This window comes from Leiobunum rupestre, chromosome 7 (assembly GCF_980474605.1).
Source record: "Leiobunum rupestre chromosome 7, qqLeiRupe1.1.hap1, whole genome shotgun sequence".
Classification (NCBI taxonomy): Eukaryota; Metazoa; Arthropoda; class Arachnida; order Opiliones; family Sclerosomatidae; genus Leiobunum; species Leiobunum rupestre.
The window spans coordinates 19,180,563-19,202,682 of record NC_143390.1 but is presented as its reverse complement, the minus strand read 5'-3'; the positions used below and the strand labels follow the sequence as shown (position 1 = coordinate 19,202,682).

The following is a 22,120-nucleotide window of genomic DNA, read 5'->3' as shown; positions in this document are numbered from 1 at the left end:
AAAAAGTCTGAACTACCACTAGAGTTATAGAACTTGATGAAATCTTTTATTGAACCACCGAAAGGTCACGTATATCATAAAAAAATAAAAAAATAACATACCAATGTTTAAATGAAAGGAATATTTTGTTTACTAACAAAATACGGCTCAAGAGCGCAGCGATCTAAATATCCCGCCCACACCGTCATGGCGCGAATTTTAACAGGTTAGCAATCAAAGCACTTACTCCGAACTGTCAGAGTGATAATTTTCCTAATGCTCGCCCCTATTCCATTATCGGATTCACACTCGTACTTCCCTTCGTCCTTCTCACCGACCGATTCTATCACCAGTTGACCTTTGGACGACAAAGATTCTTGCTTTGATTCTATTTCAACTATTCGGAAGAAGCTCATTAGTTTGATCCTACATGATCTATTTATAGTGATTTCTAACCTTTGTAGCGACGCCAAGTAGTCGTTGGTTTGGGCAACCCTGAAGCTGTGCAATTCAGAGATACCTTTTGACCCAACATCACATCCTGGTCCGTGGGTTCCACAAGCCACGTTGGTGCGGCTAAAAAGTAACTATCATTAAAGATATTATGACAAAAGAAAAATGGAAAATCAAATAACTCACATTCAACTATTAACTGGGCCGTGTATCGGTCAGAGCCGAAAGCATTGCTTGCAATACACGTATAATTTGCAGAATCTTTGGACGTCGCCGAGATTAAGGTTAAAACCGATAATCTGATAATATCAAAATCGGCAATTTCTATTTTTCCAGTGTCAGATGACAATCTTTTCCCATCTTTTAGCCATTCAAACTTTAGAGGCTTATCACCACTAGTGGCAGTGCAAAGGGCTTTACGCTCTTTATCAATTTTTATATTTTTGGGAAAACTGAACGGTTGAATTGTGGGAGGAACACCTTAAAATAAATAAAATTAATAAAAGTTGAATCAGGAAAATCTTTAGAGATAAAATGAAATGAGTTGCGCTTACCTGCAGAGCTTAGTTGTCCAAGGGAGAAGATGACGACACACAAGATCGCGAATTTTATTGAGACGCTCGAATAATTTACTATAATCGCTTCAGAATGTAAACCCATAACTCGCGAAGTTTAATATTCCGATGATACAGACTTAAACTATAAATAAATTCCTCCAAAAATGTGACCAAAAGAAAGAGGTTTTAGGACACTCATCCGACGCCCCGAATCGACAAAGACCAAATCCGTAAACATGGCGAAACGAGACGAAAAAAGTATTAAGTTGAAGAAAGAACGAATTACGGAGGCACTAGTGGTACCTAGTGGCGTAAATCAACATTAATCTGGAACTGGACAACCTCCCAACTTGGCGGGAAAAAGAAACCAGAATCAAACTGAACTCGGGCAAACTCATTCCAACTGGCACCCTCGAATTGAGCGGATACCATCGAATCTATTGCCTAACCTTCTTACCCCTGACAGTCAAGGTGATTGTTTTCCTAAGAGGTTGTCCTATGCCGTTGTCGGCAACGCAAACATACTCTCCTTCGTCCTTTTCAGAAACCGAACTGATAAGAAGAACGGAACTATCGGTTGATTCGAGTTCCGAAGTTGGAATCTTTGACAATGTACCAGCTGTTAAATAAGATGCAGTTAGTTAGGATCAAACAGATGATTTCTACACATTTATGGAACCTGTAGGCGAACTCCAAAACGTGCGTGGCTTCGGAAGTCCGGTTGCAGAGCAGTTTAAATGTACGCTCTGTCCCAACATAACATCCTGGTCCACGGGCTCTTGAAGCCACGAAGGGGGTGACTCAACAATTAACGGGGCTGTATGACGCGAGGAACCAAAGTCATTACTAACTGTGCAAGTATAGTTTCCCGAATCGGTTGAAGAAGCCGACAGTATCTTTAAAATTGACAGACTGGCACTTTCGACGTATACCAGTTCTAACTTATTTTGAGCTAGGCTCAGTTGTTTTCCGTCTTTTTCCCAAACAAATTTAAAAGGAGGGTCGCCACTGAGAACAGTACAGAACGCTTTTCGTTCGGTATTTACTTTTATGTTATTTGTACTTGGAAAGGAAAATGGTTGAATTGCAGGAGGATTTCCTAAAACATATCTAGGTATTAAACTTACTCGAAACAAATGGGAACGCACTAGGCGCCTGCGAGGCTTACCTGCACTACACAACGCGCCGAAAAGGCCAACCAAAACAAAGAAAAAGTATTTTTCATACATTTCAAGCAAGATTGTGGTATCATATACCAGTACTTAATTTTACGATTTATGTAGATACTGAAATTCCTCTTATATTTCTAGTTCGCCCGGAAAAGGTCTGAGAATCATCTGGGCCCGTCGCGACTTTAACGGAGGAATAATGGCGTCTAACTCAAAAGCGAGTTTGCAATGGATATTTTACCTCTTGGTTTGTTAAGATTATAGAAACACAGGCGGTACCTAGTGGAGAGAGTTAAAAACACATCCCATCTGCAAAATGTGCGGGAAAGTTGAGTTGAAAGACTACAAAATTGAGGTTCACCGAAGTATTGGAAACCATATTCAACCATTAGACAAACATCGAAGGTGATTCAATGATCTCAGACGTTCTTACCCCTAACAGACAAGTTGATGGTCTTCCGAAGAGGTTGTCCTATGCCGTTGTCGGCCACGCACATATACTGCCCTTCGTCTAGTTCAGAAACCGAACTGATGACCAGAATTGGGCTCTCAGTTAGGTCCGAAGATGGAATCTTGGTCATCGAAACCCCTGTTATACGAACTTAAGTTAGTTGAAAGAAATAATAGCATAATCTCTGAAGTCATTGGTCTGACCTGTTGGCCGTGTCCAAAACGTACGCGGTTTCGGAAGGCCCGTCGCGGAGCAATTCAAACTAACGCTCTGCCCCAACATAAAGTTCTGGTCCGTTGGTTCTGCAAGCCACGTCGCGGGTGCCTCTACCATCAATGATGCGATTTGTCGCGAAGACCCAAAGTCATTCTTAACTACGCACGAATAACTCCCCGAATCGGATGATGACGCTGACAAAATTTTCAAGACGGAGAGACTGGCTCCTTCCATTAACATTATCTCTAGCTTGTTGGATATTGGACTTAGTTTCTTGCCATCTTTTTCCCAAATGAACGTGAACGGGGGATCACCGCTGACAACGGTACAAACAGCTTTTCTTTCGCTATTAACTGTCAAATTATTTGCACTAGGGAACGAGAATGGTTGAATTGTTGGTGGAACTCCTAAAAGTGCATTGAATCAGAAAACTAGAGATACACAAAAGGTGTGACATTCTAACGAGGCTTACCCGCATTACACACCGGAACAAGGAATGCCACTATGCAGCCCAAGAAAAACGCGTTTCCGAACATGATTCAAATTAATTAATTTATATTCTAGCTAGAGCACCATTTTTTATCTATATTTAAAGTGTTGTCCTACTAATTACAGGTGTAATATCTTGAATATTGGGACTACAGAACATACTGAGAAGATGTGGTTCCAGCGGAAGTGCAATGGCGTCTCAGTAAAAAGGAACAAATGTCCAATATATTTTCATCCAAAATGTTAGTTTATGGAAACGCAGGCGGTATCTAGTGAGAAAAGTTTCAAACATACTCAATTCAACGAAGAGCAGCGGGAAAGTTAAGTTGGTTGACCGCAACTCCGTCTTGGACGAGTGCCAGAGACATAAATGAAAATACCTGACAACCACTAAGTCACTTCCTTAACTCAGATCGAGAGAATGACCGATTTCAATTCCATTAACGGCGAACTAATAATTACATGAGCGGTTATATCTGAAGGCTCAATTAACTATGATTATTGTGGGTGCGTTTATCCACAAAGCACCGAACCTGCGAAGGAGTCGTAACTATAACTAGGGTTACAGAGCATTAAAAAATCTTGGATATAAAAACCATATTATCATGAAAATATGTCAATGAAACGAATATTTTGTTGACAAAGTAAATACAGCCTAATTTCAAGAGCGAAAACGAGCTAAATATACCTCATGGCGCGAATTTAAACAGTATAGCAATCGAGACACTTACTCCGAACTGTCAGAGTGATAATTTTCCGAATGCTCGCACCGATCCCGTTACCGGATTCACACTCGTACTTCCCTTCGTCCTTCTCACCGACCGATTCTATCACCAGTTGACCTTTGGACGACAACGCTTCTGGGTTTAGTTTTATTTCGCCTATTCGAAGGAAGTTCGTTAATTTTATCTCGTAAGACCTATTTATATAAGTATATCTAACCATTGTGACGGCGCCAAGTAGTCGTCGGCTTGGGCAATCCTGAAGCTGTGCAATTCAGAGATACCCTTTGACCCAACATCGCATCCTGGTCCGTGGGTTCCGCAAGCCACGTTGGAGCGGCTAAAAGTAAGAAAAATTATAGAGCTGTTACAATGTGAAAATAAAAGTACTCACATTCAACTATTAACTGAGCAGTGTATCGGTCAGAGCCGAAAGCATTGTTGGCAATGCATGTGTAATTTGCAGAATCTTTTGACATCGCCGAAATTATATTCAAAGCAGATAATCTCAAAATCTCGACATCTGCTATTTCTATTTTTCCTGTTTCAGATGCCAATCTTTCCCCATCTTTTAGCCATTCAAACTTTAAAGGCTTATCACCCCGAGTAGCGGTGCAAAGTGCTTTACGCTCGTTATCGGTTTCGATATTTTTGGGGAAACTGAACGGTTGAATTTTGGGTGGAACACCTAGAAAATAATCATTATTAATTAAGTCAATTGAGATCCTTATTGAAGCGCAATGAGTAAATGAAATGAGTGGCGCTTACCCGCAGAGCCTAGATGTCCGAGGGAAAAGATGACGGCACACAAGAGCGCGGCTTTCAATGAGGCGCGATGTAATAGTTTTGGGTAGTTTACTAAAAACGTTTCGTAAGACAAACCCATTTCTTAAGATTTAATATCCCGATGAAATAATACTGAATAATAAATAAATTGAGCTTGACTGGCAGAAAATAGAACAAGGTTCTAGGACACGATTCCAACGCCCCGAATCGACAAAGACCAAATCCGAAAACATGGCGAAACGAGACGAAAAAAGTATTAAGTTGAAGAAAGAACGAATTACGGAGGCACTAGTGGTACCTAGTGGCGTATTTCAACATTAAACTGGAATTCAATCCACTTCCAACTTGGCGGGAAAAAGAAACCAGAATCAAACTGAACTCGGGCAAACTCATTCCAACTGGCACCCTCGATTTGGGGCTTTACCGTCGAATCTCTTAAATGATCTTCTTACCACGGACAGAGAGGGTGATTGTTTTTGATAATCTTTTCCCAATGCCGTTATTCGCCTCGCAAACATATCTTCCTTCATCCGACTCTGAAACGGCTTCAAGGTGAACGCTCCCGTTCGGAGACATTCCCAAGGGAACGAGATCGTTCGATACATCTAACCAAAAGAGTTACGTAAATAGAATGCTAATGTCTATTGGGAACACAAGAAAGTAGAATAAATAAAGACGTACCTTTGAGTTTATGCCAAGTCATTCGGGGTTGGGGCAGTCCGGTGGCCGAACATATCAAAATAACTCCTTGACCCAACAAAGCATCTTGATCAGTCGGCTCCGAAAGCCAAACTGGAGGTGCTGCAAAGATATAAAACTGAGGTAAATTCATGTTGGGAAATAACTCAAGTACTTAAAATGAGCATCTTGACCTACCTTCTACTAACAGCTCTGCCGTGTGCCTAGCCGTACCAACAGCGTTGCTACAAACGCAAGTATAGTTTCCAGAATCTGATGCTGACGCGGATAAAATCTTTAGAGCAGACAATCTCAAATCTTCTATTATTGATATTTCCAAAGAGTTTGGGATTGAACTTAACATTCTACCGTTCTTTTCCCAATGAAATTTATATGGGCGATCACCCTGCGTTATAGTGCACACTGCTTGTCTTTCGTTGGAAGCAGTAATGTTTCTCGGGAAAAAGAAGGGCTGGATTTGGGGAGGGACTCCTGCAATTTCCAAAGTATTAGCACGGCCTCCAAAAACGTATTTGTAAAGACGCTTACCTGCTAAGCAAGACACGCTTATCCATAAGATTACCGTCAAACAGTACGCGTGGATGGTATAAACTGAAGCGGAACTAATAAAACAGGCTCCATTCATAACGTTTGCGCGAAGAGAAATGTACTAATGATAGGAATGACGATTTTGTGTCGTGCTTAAGGTTTGATTTGCAATAAAATGGCGTTCCGTTTACGTCGTTTCTATAATGAAGTTCGCTGGTCAACACTAGCGAATCCTCGCGGTTGTTTTCGTAAATGGAAACGCGAAAACGACTGGCGTTTTGGCGGGAAAACACAAAGTGCCAAACTGGCTCACTTACTCCGAACTGTCAGAGTGATAGTTTTCCGAATGCTCGCACCGATTCCGTTACCGGATTCACACTCGTACTTCCCTTCGTCCTTCTCACCGACCGATTCTATCACCAGTTGACCTTTGGATGACAGAGCTTCTTGCTTTGGATCTATTTCACCTATTCGAAAAGGTTCATTAGTTTAATCGTATAGGTCTACTTATAAATGATAATGGCTAACCTTTGTAGCGACGCCAAGTAGTTGTCGGTTTGGGCAACCCTGAAGCTGTACAATTCAGAGATACCCTTTGACCCAACATCACATCCTGGTCCGTGGGTTCCGAAAGCCATGTCGGGGCAGCTGAAAAGCGCCGTTCATTATATCATTATAGTTATATTGAAATTTTAAAATCAAACAACTCACATTCAACTATTAACTGAGCCGTGTATCGGTCAGAGCCGAAAGCGTTGCTCGCAATACACGTGTAATTTGCAGAATCTTTGGACGTCGCTGAGATTATTTTCAAGGCAGATAATCTCATAATCTCCACATCCGCAATTTCTATTTTTCTAGATTCTGATGACAATCGTTTCCCATCCTTTAACCATTCAAACTTTAATGGGTTATCACCACTAGTTGCAGTGCAAAGGGCTTTACGTTCGTTATCAATTTTGATATTTTTAGGGAAACTGAACGGCTGAATTGTGGGAGGAACACCTTCAAAATAAATATTATTAATCCAAGTCAAATCACGAAAACTGAGATCTTTATAAAGGCGTAGTGAGAAAATTAAATAGGTTGGGCTTACCCGCAGAGCCTAGTTGTCCGAAGGAGAAGATGACAGCGCATAAGAACGCGGTTTTCATTGCAGCGCGATGCAATAATTTCGAATAGATAACAAAAAACACTTCATCCTTTAAACTCATTCCTTACGAAGTTGAATATTCAATTGATAGAGTCTTAAATTATAAACAAATTGCTCTAGAAGGGTCGAAGATAGAACCACGGATCTGACGCCCCGAAACGACAAAGAGCAAATCCGAAAACATGGCGAAATGATACGACAGAAGTATTAAATAGAGAAAGAACGAATTACGAAGGCACTAGTGGTACCTAGTGGCGTAAATCAACATTAAAGTGGAACTGGATCACCTTCCAGCTTTGGCGGGAAAAAGAAACCAGGACCAAACTCAACTCAGAGAGACGCGTTCCAATAGACTTTTTTGAATGAAGTCTTTACCATCAAATCTATTGTATCCTTCTTACCGCGAACAGACAGGGTGATTGTTTTCGACAATCTCTTTCCAATGCCGTTGTTCGCCTCGCATACATATTGTCCTTCATCCGAGTCCGAAACGGCTTCAAGGTGAACGCTCCCGTTCGGAGCCATTTCTAGAGGCAGGTCTTTCAAGACGTCTAAGCAAAACCAGAACATAGACAGAAAGTTATATGTCTAGTAGGAACCCAAAGCAATAAGTATAAATAATGATGTACCTTGGAGTTTATGCCAGGTCGTACGAGGTCGGGGCAGACCGGTGGCCGAGCAACTCAAAATAACTCCTTGACCCAACAAAGCATCTTGATCAGTCGGCTCTGAAAGCCAAACTGGTGGGGCTGCAACAACATAAGATTGGAGTAAATAACACAAGTACATTTACTTAAAATTATCATCTTGACCTACCTTCAACTAACAGCTCTGCCATGTGCCTAGCCGTACCAACAGCGTTGCTACAAACGCAAGTATAGTTTCCTGAATCTGATGCTGAAGCCGATAAAATCTTTAGAGCAGACAAGCTCAAATCTTCTATTATTGATATTTCCAAAGTGTTAGGGATTGAAATTAATCTTCTACCATTCTTTTCCCAATGGAATTTATAGGGGCGATCACCCTGCGTCACAATGCACGCTACTTTTCTTTCGCTGGAAGCGGTGATGTTTTTTGGGAAAGAGAAAGGCTGAATTTGGGGAGGGACGCCTGCAATTTCGAAGTATTAACACAGTTTTCTCAAAGGTATTTGTAAAGAGAGGCTTACCTGCGAAGCACAATGTGCTTATCCAGAAGACTACCAATAAACAGTACGCGTGGATGGAATAAACCAAGGAAAAACGAACTAAATCAGATCTGTCCATAACGTTTGCAGTTAGTGGAAACTCAGTTGGATACTAAATAATTAATATTTCTCCCGTATACGATTTTTTGGGTGTTTGCGCTTGCTTTTGTAATAAAATGGCGTTCCGATTCCACCGTTTTCACAATGGTCAGCACTAGCGAATCCTCGCGGTTGTTTTCGTAAATGAAAACGCGAAAAAGACTGATGTTTTGGCGGGAAAAAACGAAGTACCGAAACCGATGACTTACCCCGGACTGTCAGCGTGATTGTTTTCCTAAGACCCGATCCGATGCCGTTGGTGGACTGACAAAGGTACTTGCCCTCGTCCTTTTCGGACACGGAATTTATAGTTAATATTCCGTTTGCGGATGCTTGTTCTAATGCGTCATTGTTCGTATCTCCTATAATTAGATGTCATGAGTCACCTTCAAAGATACGGAGTGTACAAAAGTGATATATTACCTATCTGTTTGAACCAGGACACTCGGGGTTTCGGAAGTCCGCTAGACGAACAATTCAAAACGACTGTATGTCCTACCATGACATCTTGGTCAGTGGGTTCCACTAACCAGATCGGGGATGCTGTATTAATGAAAGAATCACTTGTTATTGGTGTGGATTAGGAAGGCTTTGAATCTTTACCTTCGACAACGAGCTCCGCCATGTGTCTGGCGTCTCCATACGCGTTGCTAATGATGCAAGTATAGTTTCCAGAGTCGGAAGCCGACGCTTTGATAATTTTTAACACGGATAATTTCACATGATCTATGTTTTCAATTTCCACTTTTCCCGCTACGGGGATTAACTTAGCGCGACCTTTCTCCCATCGAAATTGCATGGGAAGGCCTCCCTGCGAAGCGGTGCATACCGCTTGGCGATCAGAATTAGTTACATTGGTTGGAAATGAAAACGGCTGAATTTTAGGTGGAACACCTAATTAAAACTAAAATATTAGTGTCGTTCTATAAAAATGTATAAAACACGTTTTTCGGTAGTAGGCTTACCTGCGTGACACAGCCCGCTGAGCAAACTAACGCACATTACAAATACGCCTGTGGAAAACATACTCAGACGTATTGAAGAATAAATTGTAGAAATTATTTCACTAAAAATTAAATTCCTTTTTTGAGGTTGATCCTTCAATTAATTTGAGAATATTTATCCAAGAAAACTAAAGCGAATCGGACAACGTCAACATCACGAAAACGGCGACCGGGGACTGGCCAGAGAATGGCGTCGTCGGAAGGAACCCGAATTTTTCCATGAATGGAAATCATATAACAAGTTTTAGAAACTATGGCGGTACCTAGCGAGCAAAGTATAAAGTACATTGCGAAAGTAAAAGTCGCGGGAAAGTCAATTTAGAAAAGGAGCTATGCTTGATCGTGTCCATCGTGGGACGTTGATACTTTGCATCGAGAATGAAAACCCAAACCAGTAACTAATAAAGGCATCAAGAACTCTCACCCCGGACGGAGAGAGTGACAGATTTCCGAAGTCCCGACCCTATTCCATTTGTGGCTTCGCAGAGATATTGGCCATGGTCCGACTCGGAGACGGACTCGATCAAGAGGTTGCCGTTGCTCTTCAGCGGAACCCGAGAAGGTGACCCAGTCTCTGTTATCAGTAAATCAGTGTAAGTCATCTTGTTATGACCATTACGTGTTACAGTAATTGAGAAAGAGCAGAACCTTCTAATCTATACCAAGTAGTTCTGGGTTCCGGAAGGCCCGAAGAAGAGCAGTTGAGAATGACGCTTGTTCCAAGAAGAGCGTTCAAGTCCGAAGGTTCAATTTTCCAAGAAGGTGGGGCTGTTTTTACACAAAACAAGATATTAAACTTAAACGTTCGTTGAAGAAAATAAATATCTTCAATTACCTTCAACAATGAGCTGCGCTGTATGTCGAGCCGAACCAAAGGGGTTTGTGACGAGACAAGTAAAGTTACCCGAGTCCGACGCGGTGGCCGAGATAATTTTCAAGGCGGACAAACTGAATGTTCTGAATTCTTCAATTTCTATCTTCCCATCGAGAGGCGAAAGTTTTTGTTTATCATCTTTGATCCATTCAAATTTCAAAGGGGGGTCGCCCTGTTTGACGGTACATATAGCCTTTCGGTCAGAGGACGCCGTGACGTTTGTAGGGAACACGAACGGTTGAATCTCAGGTTTGACTCCGGCTGAATGTGATGACCGTTAAGAGATGCGATACCCTAATAGGCTTAACAACATCGTATTTGAAACTTACCCGCATAGCACGAAACGCTTAGTGTTGCGAGAACTAAAACTAATTTGACGAAACCCGCTGAAACCGAATTCTTGTTATTGAGACAACTGATAACAGAGATCACGTATTTCATTTCAAAACGATAATGAACGTGTAAAGAAATTATATGGTTTTTATTCGTGAAATAGCTACTTTTCAAGATGGCAAATGCAAATACAAACGCGAGCGTGGTCTAGCGACAGGTTTAGTAAGCTTAACACACTGGGCTAGTTTTGGCGCGAACTTACAAACTAGTAAGCAAGCGCAATCATTACTCCAGATGAAAATAAAATTCCCAGGGCTTACCCCTAACTGTCAGAGTGATAACCTTCCGGATGTCAGGTAAAATTCCGTTACTGGCTTGGCATTCGTATCTTCCCTCGTCCGTTTCTCGAATCGACTCAATCTGCAGTCGGCCATTGGACGATAACGGTTCCGATTTGGTGTCCGCATAGCGACGCCAAGTGGCTGTTGGTTTGGGCAACCCTGAAGCTGTGCAATTCAGATTTACCCTTTGACCCAACATCACATCCTGATCCGTGGGTTCCACAAGCCACGTCGGAGACGCTAAAATATAATAATTCGTTTATAATCATATAATTAAATAATGAATTGTGGTAAAAATGTACCTTCAACTATTAACTGGGCGGTGTGTCTCGAGGAACCAAAAGAGTTGCTCACAAGACACGTATAATTTGCTGAATCTTCTGAAGTAGCAGAAATTATTTTCAAGGCGGACATACTCAATACTTCTACTTCGACTATCTCTATTTTGTTCATTTGTGTTGACAGTGGTTGACCATCTTTTAGCCATTCGAATTTGAAAGGTTTATCGCCTTTCGTGGCTAAGCAAATCGCCTTGCGTTCGTTATTAGTTTCGATATTTTTGGGGAAATTAAAAGGTTGGATAGTTGGGGGAACACCTATAATGCAATATAACGTATTAAATTCCTACAAGGCAAAATTTCATTTGAAAAATAAAAAAGGCATTCGGCTTACCCGCATATCCCAGGTGTCCCAAGGAGAAGATTAAGGCGCAAGCGAGCGCTGATTTGATTGAAGGAAACGCGGAAATTGGGCCTAAGCTCATATCGGTTTTTAAAGACGTATTTTGTGTGCTGCGAATCTATCTTTAGTAATTATTATTACCTTACATTCGACGACGAATACATTATGAAACTTTGTCTGATATAAATAACGCGTTAATCGGCAACCGACTCAACGCCCGATACGAGGCAGACCGTAATGGCGACACGGGGTGAAAGATGAGTTTATCGTTGAAAGAATGTCGAAATGTGGACACACTAGTGATACCTAGTGGCGCAATTTAAAATTAAACTGGAAGGGACAACCTTTCAGCTTTGGCGGGAAAAAGAAACCAAGAACAAAGTGCGTTTGAGGGAGTAAGTCCCCAGCTGCGGGACACTCAAATTAAAGACTTCGAGACCGGAGCATCCCAAGTATTGGTCCATTACAACTTCCTTACCACGAATAGACAAGGTGATTGTTTTCGAAAGTGGTTTTCCAATGCCATTATCTGATTCGCAAAGGTATCTTCCTTCGTCCGACTCCGAAACGGACTGCAGATGCACGCTCCCGTTTCGGGCCGCTTCTACAGAAACCACATCGCGCGCTCCATCTAAATGTGAGTAATCAGTTACTATCCAACTAAGTCGGTCCATTTAAGGGTTAGCTAAAGTTGTTACCTTTGATTTTATACCAAGTCGTTCGGGGTCGGGGCAGCCCCGTGGCCGAACAGGTCAGAATAACACCCTGGCCCAACAACGCATCTTGGTCAGTCGGCTCTGAAAGCCACACTGGGGGAGCTTTTGGGAAAAGGAAAATAAGAAATCAATGTACAAAACAATGAAAAATGTATTGGGAAAGTATAAACTGACCTTCGACAATAAGCTCCGCCGCATGACGAGCCACACCAACCGCGTTACTCACGATGCACGAGTAGGAGCCGGAGTCGGAAGCCGTGGCGGAAAGGATTTTTAAGATAGAAACACTCATTTCTTCGATGTTGGCGATTTCAAGTGTTTTAGGTATTGGACTCAGCTTTTTGCCATCCTTTTCCCATTGAAATTGATATGGGCGATCGCCTTGGGTCACCGTACATAACGCCTTCCTTTCGCTGGAAGCGGTTATATTTTTCGGGAAAGAGAAAGGCTGAATTTGGGGAGGAACGCCTGCAATTGTATAGGAATTGTATAATCTTTCACACAGTTATTACATTTTCACAGAAAAGTAGGCTTACCTGCGAAGCATGTTACAAATATCCACAGAAAGGCGACTATCACACATGTGTGAGCGTTATAAATGACACGATAGCGTTGAAAATCCCGGAAAAATAACTTACTGCGCATAGTAATCAACTTCAATCTAATTTCCGATTAATTTGCAATTCAGATATGAATTTATTGTGATTAATTTTGTTGGTGTGATAGGACATTGATAAGATGGCGGCGAAATCACGATTTCCGCGTTATAATATGAACTGAATTATCTGCTTTGTGGTTTTAGCATATCAACACTAGCGAATCCTCGCGGTTGTTTTCGTAAGTGGAAACGCGACAAAGGCTCGTGTTTTGGCGGGAAAACACGAAGTGCCAAAATGAGTGACTTACCCCGGACAGTCAGTGTGATAGTTTTCCGAAGACCCGATCCGATGCCGTTGGTCGACTGGCAAAGGTACTTGCCCTCGTCCTTCTCGGACACGGAATTTATAGTTAACATTCCGTTTGCGGATACTTGTTCTAATGCGTCATTGTTCGTACTACCTGTAATACGATTTCATCAGCCAGCTTCAAAGATATGGAGTGTACAACAGAGATAGATTACCTATCTGTTTGAACCAGGACACTCTGGGTTTCGGAAGTCCGCTAGACGAGCAATTCAAAACGACTTTATGTCCTACCATGACATCTTGGTCAGTGGGTTCCACTATCCAGATCGGGGATGCTGTATTAATGAAAGAAGCACTTGTAATTGTTGTCTTTGATTAGGAAGGCTTTGAATCTTTACCTTCGACAACGAGCTCCGCCATGTGTCTGGCGTCTCCATACGCGTTGCTAATGATGCAAGTATAGTTTCCAGAGTCGGAAGCCGATGCTTTGATAATTTTTAACACGGATAATTTCACATGATCTATGTTTTCAATTTCCACTTTTCCCGCTACGGGGATTAACTTAGCGCGACCTTTCTCCCATCGAAATTGCATTGGAAGGTCTCCCTGGGAAGCCGTGCATACGGCTTGGCGATCAATATTAGTTACATTTGTAGGAAATACAAATGGTAATATTTTAGGTGGAACGCCTAATTGAAAATAAAACATGTCATTCGAATGTAAAGAATTTCACAAAAGATCGAATCTACGGAAGTAGGCTTACCTGCATTACATATCCCGCTGAACAAACAAACGCATATTACAATTAAACTTTGAAAAACCATATTCCGATAAATTTCAGAATATACTTCAATAGATAATATTACTCTTCTTTAATAACGTTAAACCTTCGATTTGATAATATGTATCTAAGAAAACTAAAGCGAATCGGACAACGAAAGACCGCGTCAACATCACGAAAACGGCGACCGGGGACTGGCCAGAGAATGGCGTCGTCGGAAAGAACCCGAATTTTTCCATGAATGGAAATCATATAACAAGTTTTAGAAACTATGGCGGTACCTAGCGAGCAAAGTATAAAGTACATTGCGAAAGTAAAAGTCGCGGGAAAGTCAAGTTAGAAAATGAGCTATGCTTGATCGTGTCCATCGTGGGACGTTGATACTTTGCATCGAGAATGAAAACCCAAACCAGTAACTAATAAAGGCATCAAGAACTCTCACCCCGGACGGAGAGAGTGACAGATTTCCGAAGTCCCGACCCTATTCCATTTGTGGCTTCGCAGAGATATTGGCTATGATCCGTCTCCGAGACAGACTCGATCAAGAGGTTGCCGTTGCTCTTCAGCGGAACCCGAGAAGGTGACCCAGTCTCTGTTATCAGTAAATTATAATAAGTCATTTTATAATAGACATTTTGTAACAACATTAATGATATAGAGCCGAACCTTCTAATCTATACCAAGTAGTTCTTGGTTCCGGAAGGCCCGAAGAGGAACAGTTAAGGACAACGCTTGTCCCAAGAAGAGCGTTCAAGTCCGAAGGTTCAGTTTTCCAAGTAGGTGGGGCTGTTTTTACGCAAAACAAGATATTAAACTTTAACAGAACGTTGAAGAAAATAAATAGCTTTAATTACCTTCAACAATGAGCTGCGCTGTATGTCGAGCCGAACCAAAGGGGTTTGTCACGAGACAAGTAAAGTTACCCGAATCAGACGCGGTGGCCGAGATAATTTTCAAGGCGGACAAACTGAATGATTTTACATCTTCGATTTCAATTTTACCCTCGATTGAGGAAATTTTATGATTGTTATCTTTGATCCATTCAAATTTCAAAGGGGGGTCGCCCTGTTTGACGGTACACAAAGCCTTTCGGTCCGAGGACGCCGTAACATTTGTAGGAAAGACGAACGGTTGAATCTCAGGTTTGACTCCAGCTGAATTGAACATTTTATAAATGTTAAAAGATGCGTTACCCTAATAGGCTTAAAAAACTTCACATTTGCCACTTACCCGCACTGCACGAAAGGCTCAAAGTTGCTAGAACTAAAACTAAATTGATGAAACCTGATGAAACCGAATTCTTGTTATTGAAACAACCGATAACAGAGATCACGTTTTGCATTTCAAATCGTTAAAGAACTTTGAAAGGAAATATTGTTGTTATTCGCGAAATAGCTTGTGAATCACCAATTTTTCAAGATGGCAAACGCAAACGCAAATACAAACGCGAGCGTGGTCTGGCGACCGGTTTAGTAAGCTTAACACTCTGGCGAGTGGTTTTGGCGCGAATTTACAAACTTAAAATTAAAAAGACCTAAGCCCATTACTCCAGATGAAAATAAAATTCCCAGGGCTTACCCCTAACTGTCAGAGTGATAACCTTCCGGATATCAGGTCCTATGCCGTTACTGGCTTGGCATTCGTATCTTCCCTCGTCCGTTTCTCGAATCGATTCAATCTGCAGTCGGCCATTGGACGATAACGGTTCCGATTTGGTGTCCGTATAACGACGCCAAGTAACCATCGGCTTAGGCAAACCGGAAGCCGAACAATTGAGAGAGATGCTGTGACCCAAGAGGACATTCTGGTCTGTGGGTTCCGAAATCCACGTCGGGGACGCTTAAATCGAATAAATAGTTAAAAATTAGAGATTTAAATAAATAAATGAAGAGCTCTAGTAAATAATATACCTTCGACAATCAACTGTGCAGTGTGCTTTGCGGAACCAAAAGAGTTGCTGACAAGACACGTATAATTTCCAGAGTCTTCGGATGAAGCCGAAATTATTTTGAAAGCAGACAAGCTCATTACTTCTACATCGACAATCTCTATTTTTCCTGATTGAGTCAACAACCGTTTCCCATCTTTTAGCCATTCGAATTTTAAAGGTTTGTCACCTTTGGTCGCTGTGCACATAGCTTTCCGTTCATTATTAGTTTCGATATTTTTGGGGAAATTAAAAGGTTGGATCGTTGGAGGAACACCTACAATATAGAAGAATGTAAAATTCCTAGATGACAAAGATTACCAAATAAAATATTCGGGATATGCGTTCGGCTTACCCGTATATCCGAGGTGTCCAAAGGAGAAGAGCAAGGCGCAAGCGAGCGTTGTTGAAAACGCGTGAACTGGGCCTAAGCTCATATCTGTTTTTGAAGACTTATTTTGTGCTTTGGAATCTATCTTTAAGGCCGATTCTAATTATTATTACCTTCCATTTGGCGAGAAATACATTACGAAAGCTTTGTTTGGGAGAAATAGCTCGTGCTGGGCGACCAAACCAACGCACGATACGAGGCCAACCGTAATGGCGACACGGGGTGAAAGACGAGTCTATCGTTGAAAGAATGTCGAAATGTGGACACACTAGTGATACCTAGTGGCGCAATTTAATATTAAACTGGAAAGGACAACCTTCCAGCTTTGGCGGGAAAAAGAAACCAAGAACAAAGTGCGTTTGAGGGAGTAAGTCCCCAGCTGCGGGACACTCAAACTAAAGACTTCGAGACTGGAGCATCCCAAGTATTGGTCCATTACAACTTCCTTACCACGAATAGAGAGGGTGATTGTTTTCGAAAGTGGTTTTCCAATGCCATTATCTGATTCGCAAAGGTATCTTCCTTCGTCCGACTCCGAAACGGACTGCAGATGCACGCTCCCATTACGGGCCGCTTCTACAGAAACCACATCGCGCGCTCCATCTAAATGTGAGTAATCAGTTACTATCCAACTAAGTCGGTCCATTTAAGGTTTAGCTAAAGTTTTTACCTTTGAGTTTAAACCAAGTTGTTCGGGGTCGGGGCAGTCCGGTGGCTGAACAGGTCATAATAACACCCAGGCCCAACAACGCATCTTGGTCAGTCGGCTCTGAAAGCCACACTGGGGGAGCTTTTCAAATTGAGGAAACAAGACATAAATGTACAAGACAATGAAGAATGTATAGAGAAAGTGTAAACTGACCTTCGACAATAAGTTCAGCCGCATAACGAGCCACACCAACCACGTTACTCACGATGCACGAGTAGGAGCCGGAGTCGGAAGCCGTGGCGGAAAGGATTTTTAAAGCCGACAGACTCATATCTTCCATATAAGAGATTTCCAGTGTCTTGGGTATCGGGGCCAGCCTTTTACCATTCTTTTCCCAATGGAATTTATAGGGGCGATCACCCTGCGTCACAATGCACGCTACTTTTCTTTCGCTGGAAGCGGTGATGTTTTTTGGAAAAGAGAAAGGTTGAATTTGGGGAGGAACGCCTGTAAAGTTTACAGAATTCAGTAATTGATCCTGCAAATATTCCATAATTAGTACCGTAAAGTAGGCTTACCTGCGAGACATATCCCAAACATCCAAAGAGAGGCGACAATTACACATGCTACGAAGTTATAGATGAAAGAATAGCATTGAAAAAGCACCGCTCTACGCATTATTATCAACTTCAGTAAACGTTTTAATTAACTTATAGCACGTAAATGGATTGATATTGACTAATTGGTGCGATAGAACATTGATAAGATGGCGGCGAGATCGCGACTTCCCGTTACAATACATGTATTAGCCCTGCTTTGCGCTTTACCGTATCAACACTAGCGAATCCTGGTGGTGGTTTCCGTAAGTGGAAACGCGAAAAATATTCGTAGATATTTTGGGCGCGAAAAGACGAACCGGCGAAACGGGTGACTTACCACGAACAGCCAAAGTAACTGCTTTTCGAAGGCCTGATCCAATGCCGTTCGTCGCCTCGCAAAAGTACAAGCCCTCGTCCTTTTCGGACACGCCGTTTATTGTAAAGATTCCATTTTCGGACAACAATTTGTTCTCTTTATTCGACTCTCCTGTGGAAAAGTTTAAACTCATTTCTGATGAAACAAAACGCAACCTCAATGAAAGGCGTACCAATTTGCTTAGACCATTTCACTTTGGGATTCGGGAGCCCAGTTGCGGTACAATTCAAATAAACTGTTTGACCCAACATGGCATCCTGGTCAGTCGGTTCAAGGTGCCACGCTGGAGGAGCTATTTAAGAACGACGGAATACTTTAAAAACAACCTCGTACTATTTAACCAGTATATCGCATTACCTTCAACAACCAGCTCTGCCGTGTGTTTCGCTTCACCGAAAGCATTGCTAAGTATACAAGAATAATTGGCTGAATCAGTGGCGGAAGCGGAAATAATTTTTAATACGGATATTTTCAAATGTTCAATGTTTTCCACTTCGACTTTCCCATTTTGTAGTGATAGTGTGGAGTAATTTTTCTCCCATCTAAATTGTAAAGGTTGATCACCTTGCGCGGCAGTGCAAGCTACTTGACGATCAGAGCTAGCAATGTTTCCCAGAAATGAAAAGGGTTGAATTTTAGGCGGAACACCTATTTATCAAATATCATATTCAGAAAATATTTTTTTTTTCTGAGTTAAGGAAAAAGTTGGCTTACCTGCAGTGCACGTATGTAAGAGACTCGTCGCGAAATGATATAACAGAGTCAATCGAGCGAATTTAAATTCAATCATTTTGCTAAGATTTTGAGGTTATTATTTTACACTTGTGCGTTAGTCTGACGTTTTTATACACTATAGAAAGGACGCTGTTTAGCGGGGAAAGTCGAGACAGGGGCGCGATTTCGGGGAGCGTCGTGAAACCCGCATCTGAAACAAAATGGCGTTCCAATTTTTTCCCCGATTCTCAATTCATTGTGTTTAATTTTGAGGATTTAGAAACGCTGGCGATACCTAGTGGCGTAACTTACAAACAGAAAGGAGCCAAAAATTGGCGCGAAGACACGAAAATAGGGACCCATTTGGTGATGGAAATCCTCACCTCTAACGGTTAATGCGATGACCTTCCGGAGACCGGAACTTATGCCATTACTTGACTGGCACACGTACTTCCCTTGATCGGCCTCGGACACCGATTCCAAGACAAGGGTTCCATTGACTCCCAGCGCTTCGGACGGTACAGTATCACCTACACGACGGACAATGCGAGAGTTCTCCTTCATCAAGTAAATGAGGACTATACCAAATATACACTCAATCATACCAATGATTTTGTACCATGACGTCCTTGGTTTTGGCAAACCCGACGCGGAACACTTCAAGTACACCGTCTGACCAAGCGAGACGTCTTGGTCGCTGGGTTCCAGCAACCAGGTTGGCGGTGCTGAATAATTATAAGCGGATTAAGATATCGATGTTTGCCAAGACATTTAATCCAAACGTAAGCAATGGGGCTACAAGAAGCAAAATAATAGGTACCTTCGACCACCAACTGGGCGGTGTATCTGGAGGTCCCAAATCCGTTGCTGACAATACACGAGTAGTTAGCGGAATCGGAGGCCGAAACCGATAATATCTTTAGAACCGACAGACTGACATCTTCGAAAGTAGTTATGACAATCTTTTCTGGCTTGTTTAGTAGGCGAACGTTATCTCTTTGCCATTGGAAGGTCAAAGGAAGGTCACCCTGTTTGACGGCGCACACAGCCTTCCTTTCCTTGGACGCAGTAACATTAATGGGGAAAGAGAATGGTTGTATCTCCGGTGGAATTCCTAACCAATTTAGCGAATGTTAAATAATTAAATAAAAATAATAAATTTAATATTACAAAAGGCTTACCAGCGTTGATATTAAGGCAAAGCGTTAAAAGAAGGAGTAAAATAAACGAATCCATTTCAAAGTTGTAAAGGAAATTAATCTAAAAGAAGAAACGAACCAACGAGGATATCGGAAGTGAAAACTCAAGTTTTCCTCAACGAAATTCAGTGATTCACCAAACTGATACTTAAACGCAAAACCCAGAAGAGAAGTACGCAATGTATACTTAACAACATGGCGTACACTGCAAAATGTAGACAATGGCTCCGTTTTTGGGGACTAGCCCTTTACACCCTTCGCGCCTCGCTGTGGCCAAAAACGGACAGGAAATGCATTTCACAATTTTCAATTGTATTCGCGACCGCTGTATAAATAATAAAATGCTGTTTTCATGTAGATCATTATCTAATAGTGACTTATTAAATAGAGAAATTCGATATGTTTCTATATTATATCCGGATTAAAAATAATTCAATTAATTTTATATACCTATAGAAATAAAATTATTCTACGACAACCAGATCAAATGATTTATCCAAACATTTTAATAATAAAGTTCATTACATTAATTAAAATTCAATAATATCTAACCGGAAGTAGTTCAAAACGGCACGATGGTAATACCGGAAGCCCTTGATAAAATCTATTCATTCCCCTTAAGACTGACTACCCCCTTTTAATTCAATGTCCCATTCTCGTTCCAAATCCAATATGAATTCTTTGTCTATATAGCATGGCCACGGTTTGATAGGCGGAAACGCTGGTCATAAAGGCCGCATAATGAATCAAAACAAAGGCTGGCAATGGTCGGATGAAGGCGGCGGCCATTGCGGTGGGAAGGGGCTCGGAAGCGTCGCCATGGAAACGGAAAAAACGCGCCGACGAAATATTATCTCCTCCGTTTTTCGAAAACGTGCTCCAAGAGTTTGACAAGCGGAACAACCGTCGACAAAGAGGCTGCTACGATAACGTTTCCTTCAAATGAACGCGCGTTGAAGTCATTCCGAATTGCGAAAGATGGACGCTAAGATGCGGGATTTACCACTTCTCCCGGGATACACTTTCCGTGACTTTAAAGTATTTACTTTATTTCATTTATTTTCACATTATTTAATACTTACTAAGCACATTTAATTTATTTAAAATTTTTCCACATAAGTTAAATTACAAGTATATTGAAATTTAGATTCTCAGTAGTTAGTAAAAAATTATAGGTAATAAATGGCATGCTGATAATAAATAAATAAATACAAGCCCTTGATTTTTATTTGCGCTTAAAATGGCCCGTTTAACGGCAACTTCTGCACGTTAGCTTCGCACGCAACCCAGCAAATTATAAAGAGATATAACAATAAAAAAGGTATTTTCCAACAGAACCTGAGTTTATCTACACAACAGTATCGTAATTTGCATGCATGAGAATAACACGTTTGGTCATCATTTAATGATCGTATAAAGTGCATCAACTAAATTAACGCTCTCATATAAATTGATTTTTGACCAACGCTTTACGGTCCCCTTTTGAGCGCCCAAGCCAAAAAGGAAAACCAACAACAACGAGAGAGGGGCGTTTTTGGAACGAGAGACAAATGACTAAAACGGACAAGGTCGTTGTACTTGAGTGGAAGAGTCAAAATGGACTGTACACTAAGACAAGACCCCCCCACCTGCTGAGAGCATTGCAGAAAAAATACTCTTAAAATATAATATAATGGATCGCTTTAGTTCGTATTGACACCTCTTAGGGTGAGTGGCCGGAAGGGCTTACGTTAAGATCGATTCGGGTGAAGGTAAAGGTCAATAACGAGAGTTCATCCTAATGGACGAAGTCAGTCAATCAGAAGAGACAATGCCACGACCTCAGTTGGTTTCCAGTAGCGGTGTCTCATTATAAATAGCTAGGAGGGCGATCTTTTTTCTTACCACAGAAATAGTACTTGAATATTAAAAGCTTTGGGGTAAAGTGCGGGGGTTAGTCACTGTGACCGCAGCGTTTAATTCTTTCCTTGACTCTTTCCAAGGTCAACAAACGCCTTATTTATCAGACCGTGTCCGAAATTAATCATTAATGACTAAAATATAGCGCGCGCCCATTTTTTAGATTCCCTTTAATGCGAACATAACCTTAGGTATTTGGTGTGGGACACCAATGTTTGCAGCTCTTGCCACTGTTGCCTTTGGC

The 22,120-nt window shown here is 41.6% G+C and overlaps 7 protein-coding genes across 9 annotated transcripts in view; all 7 read right to left on the bottom strand.

Moving 5' to 3' along the window:
- LOC149935027 (cell adhesion molecule Dscam1-like) overlaps positions 1-6,902 on the bottom strand; it is a 28,128-nt gene extending 21,226 nt beyond the window's left edge. For all 3 annotated transcript variants that reach the window (XM_090154055.1, XM_090154057.1, XM_090154056.1), the window contains exons 1-6: positions 6,761-6,902; positions 6,578-6,697; positions 6,367-6,516; positions 5,699-5,992; positions 5,504-5,623; positions 5,275-5,427 (exon numbers count right to left, since the gene is read on the bottom strand). In XM_090154055.1, coding sequence (XP_090010181.1) covers positions 5,275-5,427; positions 5,504-5,623; positions 5,699-5,992; positions 6,367-6,516; positions 6,578-6,697; positions 6,761-6,878 — 955 coding nt within the window. In that variant the 5' untranslated portion in view covers positions 6,879-6,902. The remainder of the gene's footprint in view (positions 1-5,274; positions 5,428-5,503; positions 5,624-5,698; positions 5,993-6,366; positions 6,517-6,577; positions 6,698-6,760) is intronic.
- On the bottom strand, positions 75-2,473 carry LOC149935028 (cell adhesion molecule DSCAM-like). The gene is made up of 7 exons (XM_090180693.1): positions 2,158-2,473; positions 1,669-2,088; positions 1,447-1,608; positions 987-1,073; positions 619-912; positions 436-555; positions 75-376 (listed from the first exon to the last, which is right to left on the bottom strand). Exons 1-7 carry the CDS (start codon positions 2,216-2,218, stop codon positions 207-209), a joined length of 1,314 nt encoding a protein of 437 aa, XP_090036819.1. The 5' UTR covers positions 2,219-2,473; the 3' UTR covers positions 75-206.
- Positions 6,903-8,468: 1,566 nt separating the features above from the next.
- LOC149935026 (cell adhesion molecule DSCAML1-like) lies at positions 8,469-10,806 on the bottom strand. The gene is made up of 8 exons (XM_090153510.1): positions 10,695-10,806; positions 10,327-10,626; positions 10,140-10,259; positions 9,916-10,065; positions 9,453-9,500; positions 9,091-9,381; positions 8,911-9,030; positions 8,469-8,849 (listed from the first exon to the last, which is right to left on the bottom strand). The coding sequence occupies exons 1-8, from the start codon at positions 10,804-10,806 to the stop codon at positions 8,509-8,511; spliced, it is 1,482 nt and encodes a 493-aa protein (XP_090009636.1). The 3' UTR covers positions 8,469-8,508.
- Positions 10,807-10,881: 75 nt separating this feature from the next.
- LOC149935025 (cell adhesion molecule Dscam2-like) lies at positions 10,882-11,976 on the bottom strand. The gene is made up of 3 exons (XM_090154264.1): positions 11,712-11,976; positions 11,342-11,635; positions 10,882-11,279 (listed from the first exon to the last, which is right to left on the bottom strand). The coding sequence occupies exons 1-3, from the start codon at positions 11,800-11,802 to the stop codon at positions 10,984-10,986; spliced, it is 681 nt and encodes a 226-aa protein (XP_090010390.1). The 5' UTR covers positions 11,803-11,976; the 3' UTR covers positions 10,882-10,983.
- A 91-nt stretch (positions 11,977-12,067) lies between these two features.
- LOC149935024 (cell adhesion molecule DSCAM-like) lies at positions 12,068-13,081 on the bottom strand. Its single transcript, XM_090153509.1, has 4 exons — positions 12,973-13,081; positions 12,611-12,904; positions 12,419-12,538; positions 12,068-12,351 (listed from the first exon to the last, which is right to left on the bottom strand). The coding sequence occupies exons 1-4, from the start codon at positions 13,079-13,081 to the stop codon at positions 12,068-12,070; spliced, it is 807 nt and encodes a 268-aa protein (XP_090009635.1).
- Positions 13,082-13,217: 136 nt separating this feature from the next.
- LOC149935023 (cell adhesion molecule DSCAML1-like) lies at positions 13,218-16,633 on the bottom strand. The gene is made up of 11 exons (XM_090153507.1): positions 16,405-16,633; positions 16,033-16,326; positions 15,701-15,961; positions 15,353-15,406; positions 14,977-15,276; positions 14,789-14,908; positions 14,565-14,714; positions 14,105-14,188; positions 13,740-14,030; positions 13,557-13,676; positions 13,218-13,495 (listed from the first exon to the last, which is right to left on the bottom strand). The coding sequence occupies exons 1-11, from the start codon at positions 16,484-16,486 to the stop codon at positions 13,218-13,220; spliced, it is 2,034 nt and encodes a 677-aa protein (XP_090009633.1). The 5' UTR covers positions 16,487-16,633.
- Positions 16,634-16,708: 75 nt separating this feature from the next.
- Positions 16,709-20,014, bottom strand: LOC149935022 (cell adhesion molecule Dscam1-like). The gene is made up of 11 exons (XM_090153506.1): positions 19,960-20,014; positions 19,599-19,892; positions 19,384-19,503; positions 19,162-19,308; positions 18,422-18,712; positions 18,237-18,356; positions 18,026-18,175; positions 17,668-17,715; positions 17,303-17,596; positions 17,111-17,230; positions 16,709-17,043 (listed from the first exon to the last, which is right to left on the bottom strand). The coding sequence occupies exons 1-11, from the start codon at positions 20,012-20,014 to the stop codon at positions 16,709-16,711; spliced, it is 1,974 nt and encodes a 657-aa protein (XP_090009632.1).
- Between the last annotated feature and the right edge of the window lie 2,106 nt (positions 20,015-22,120).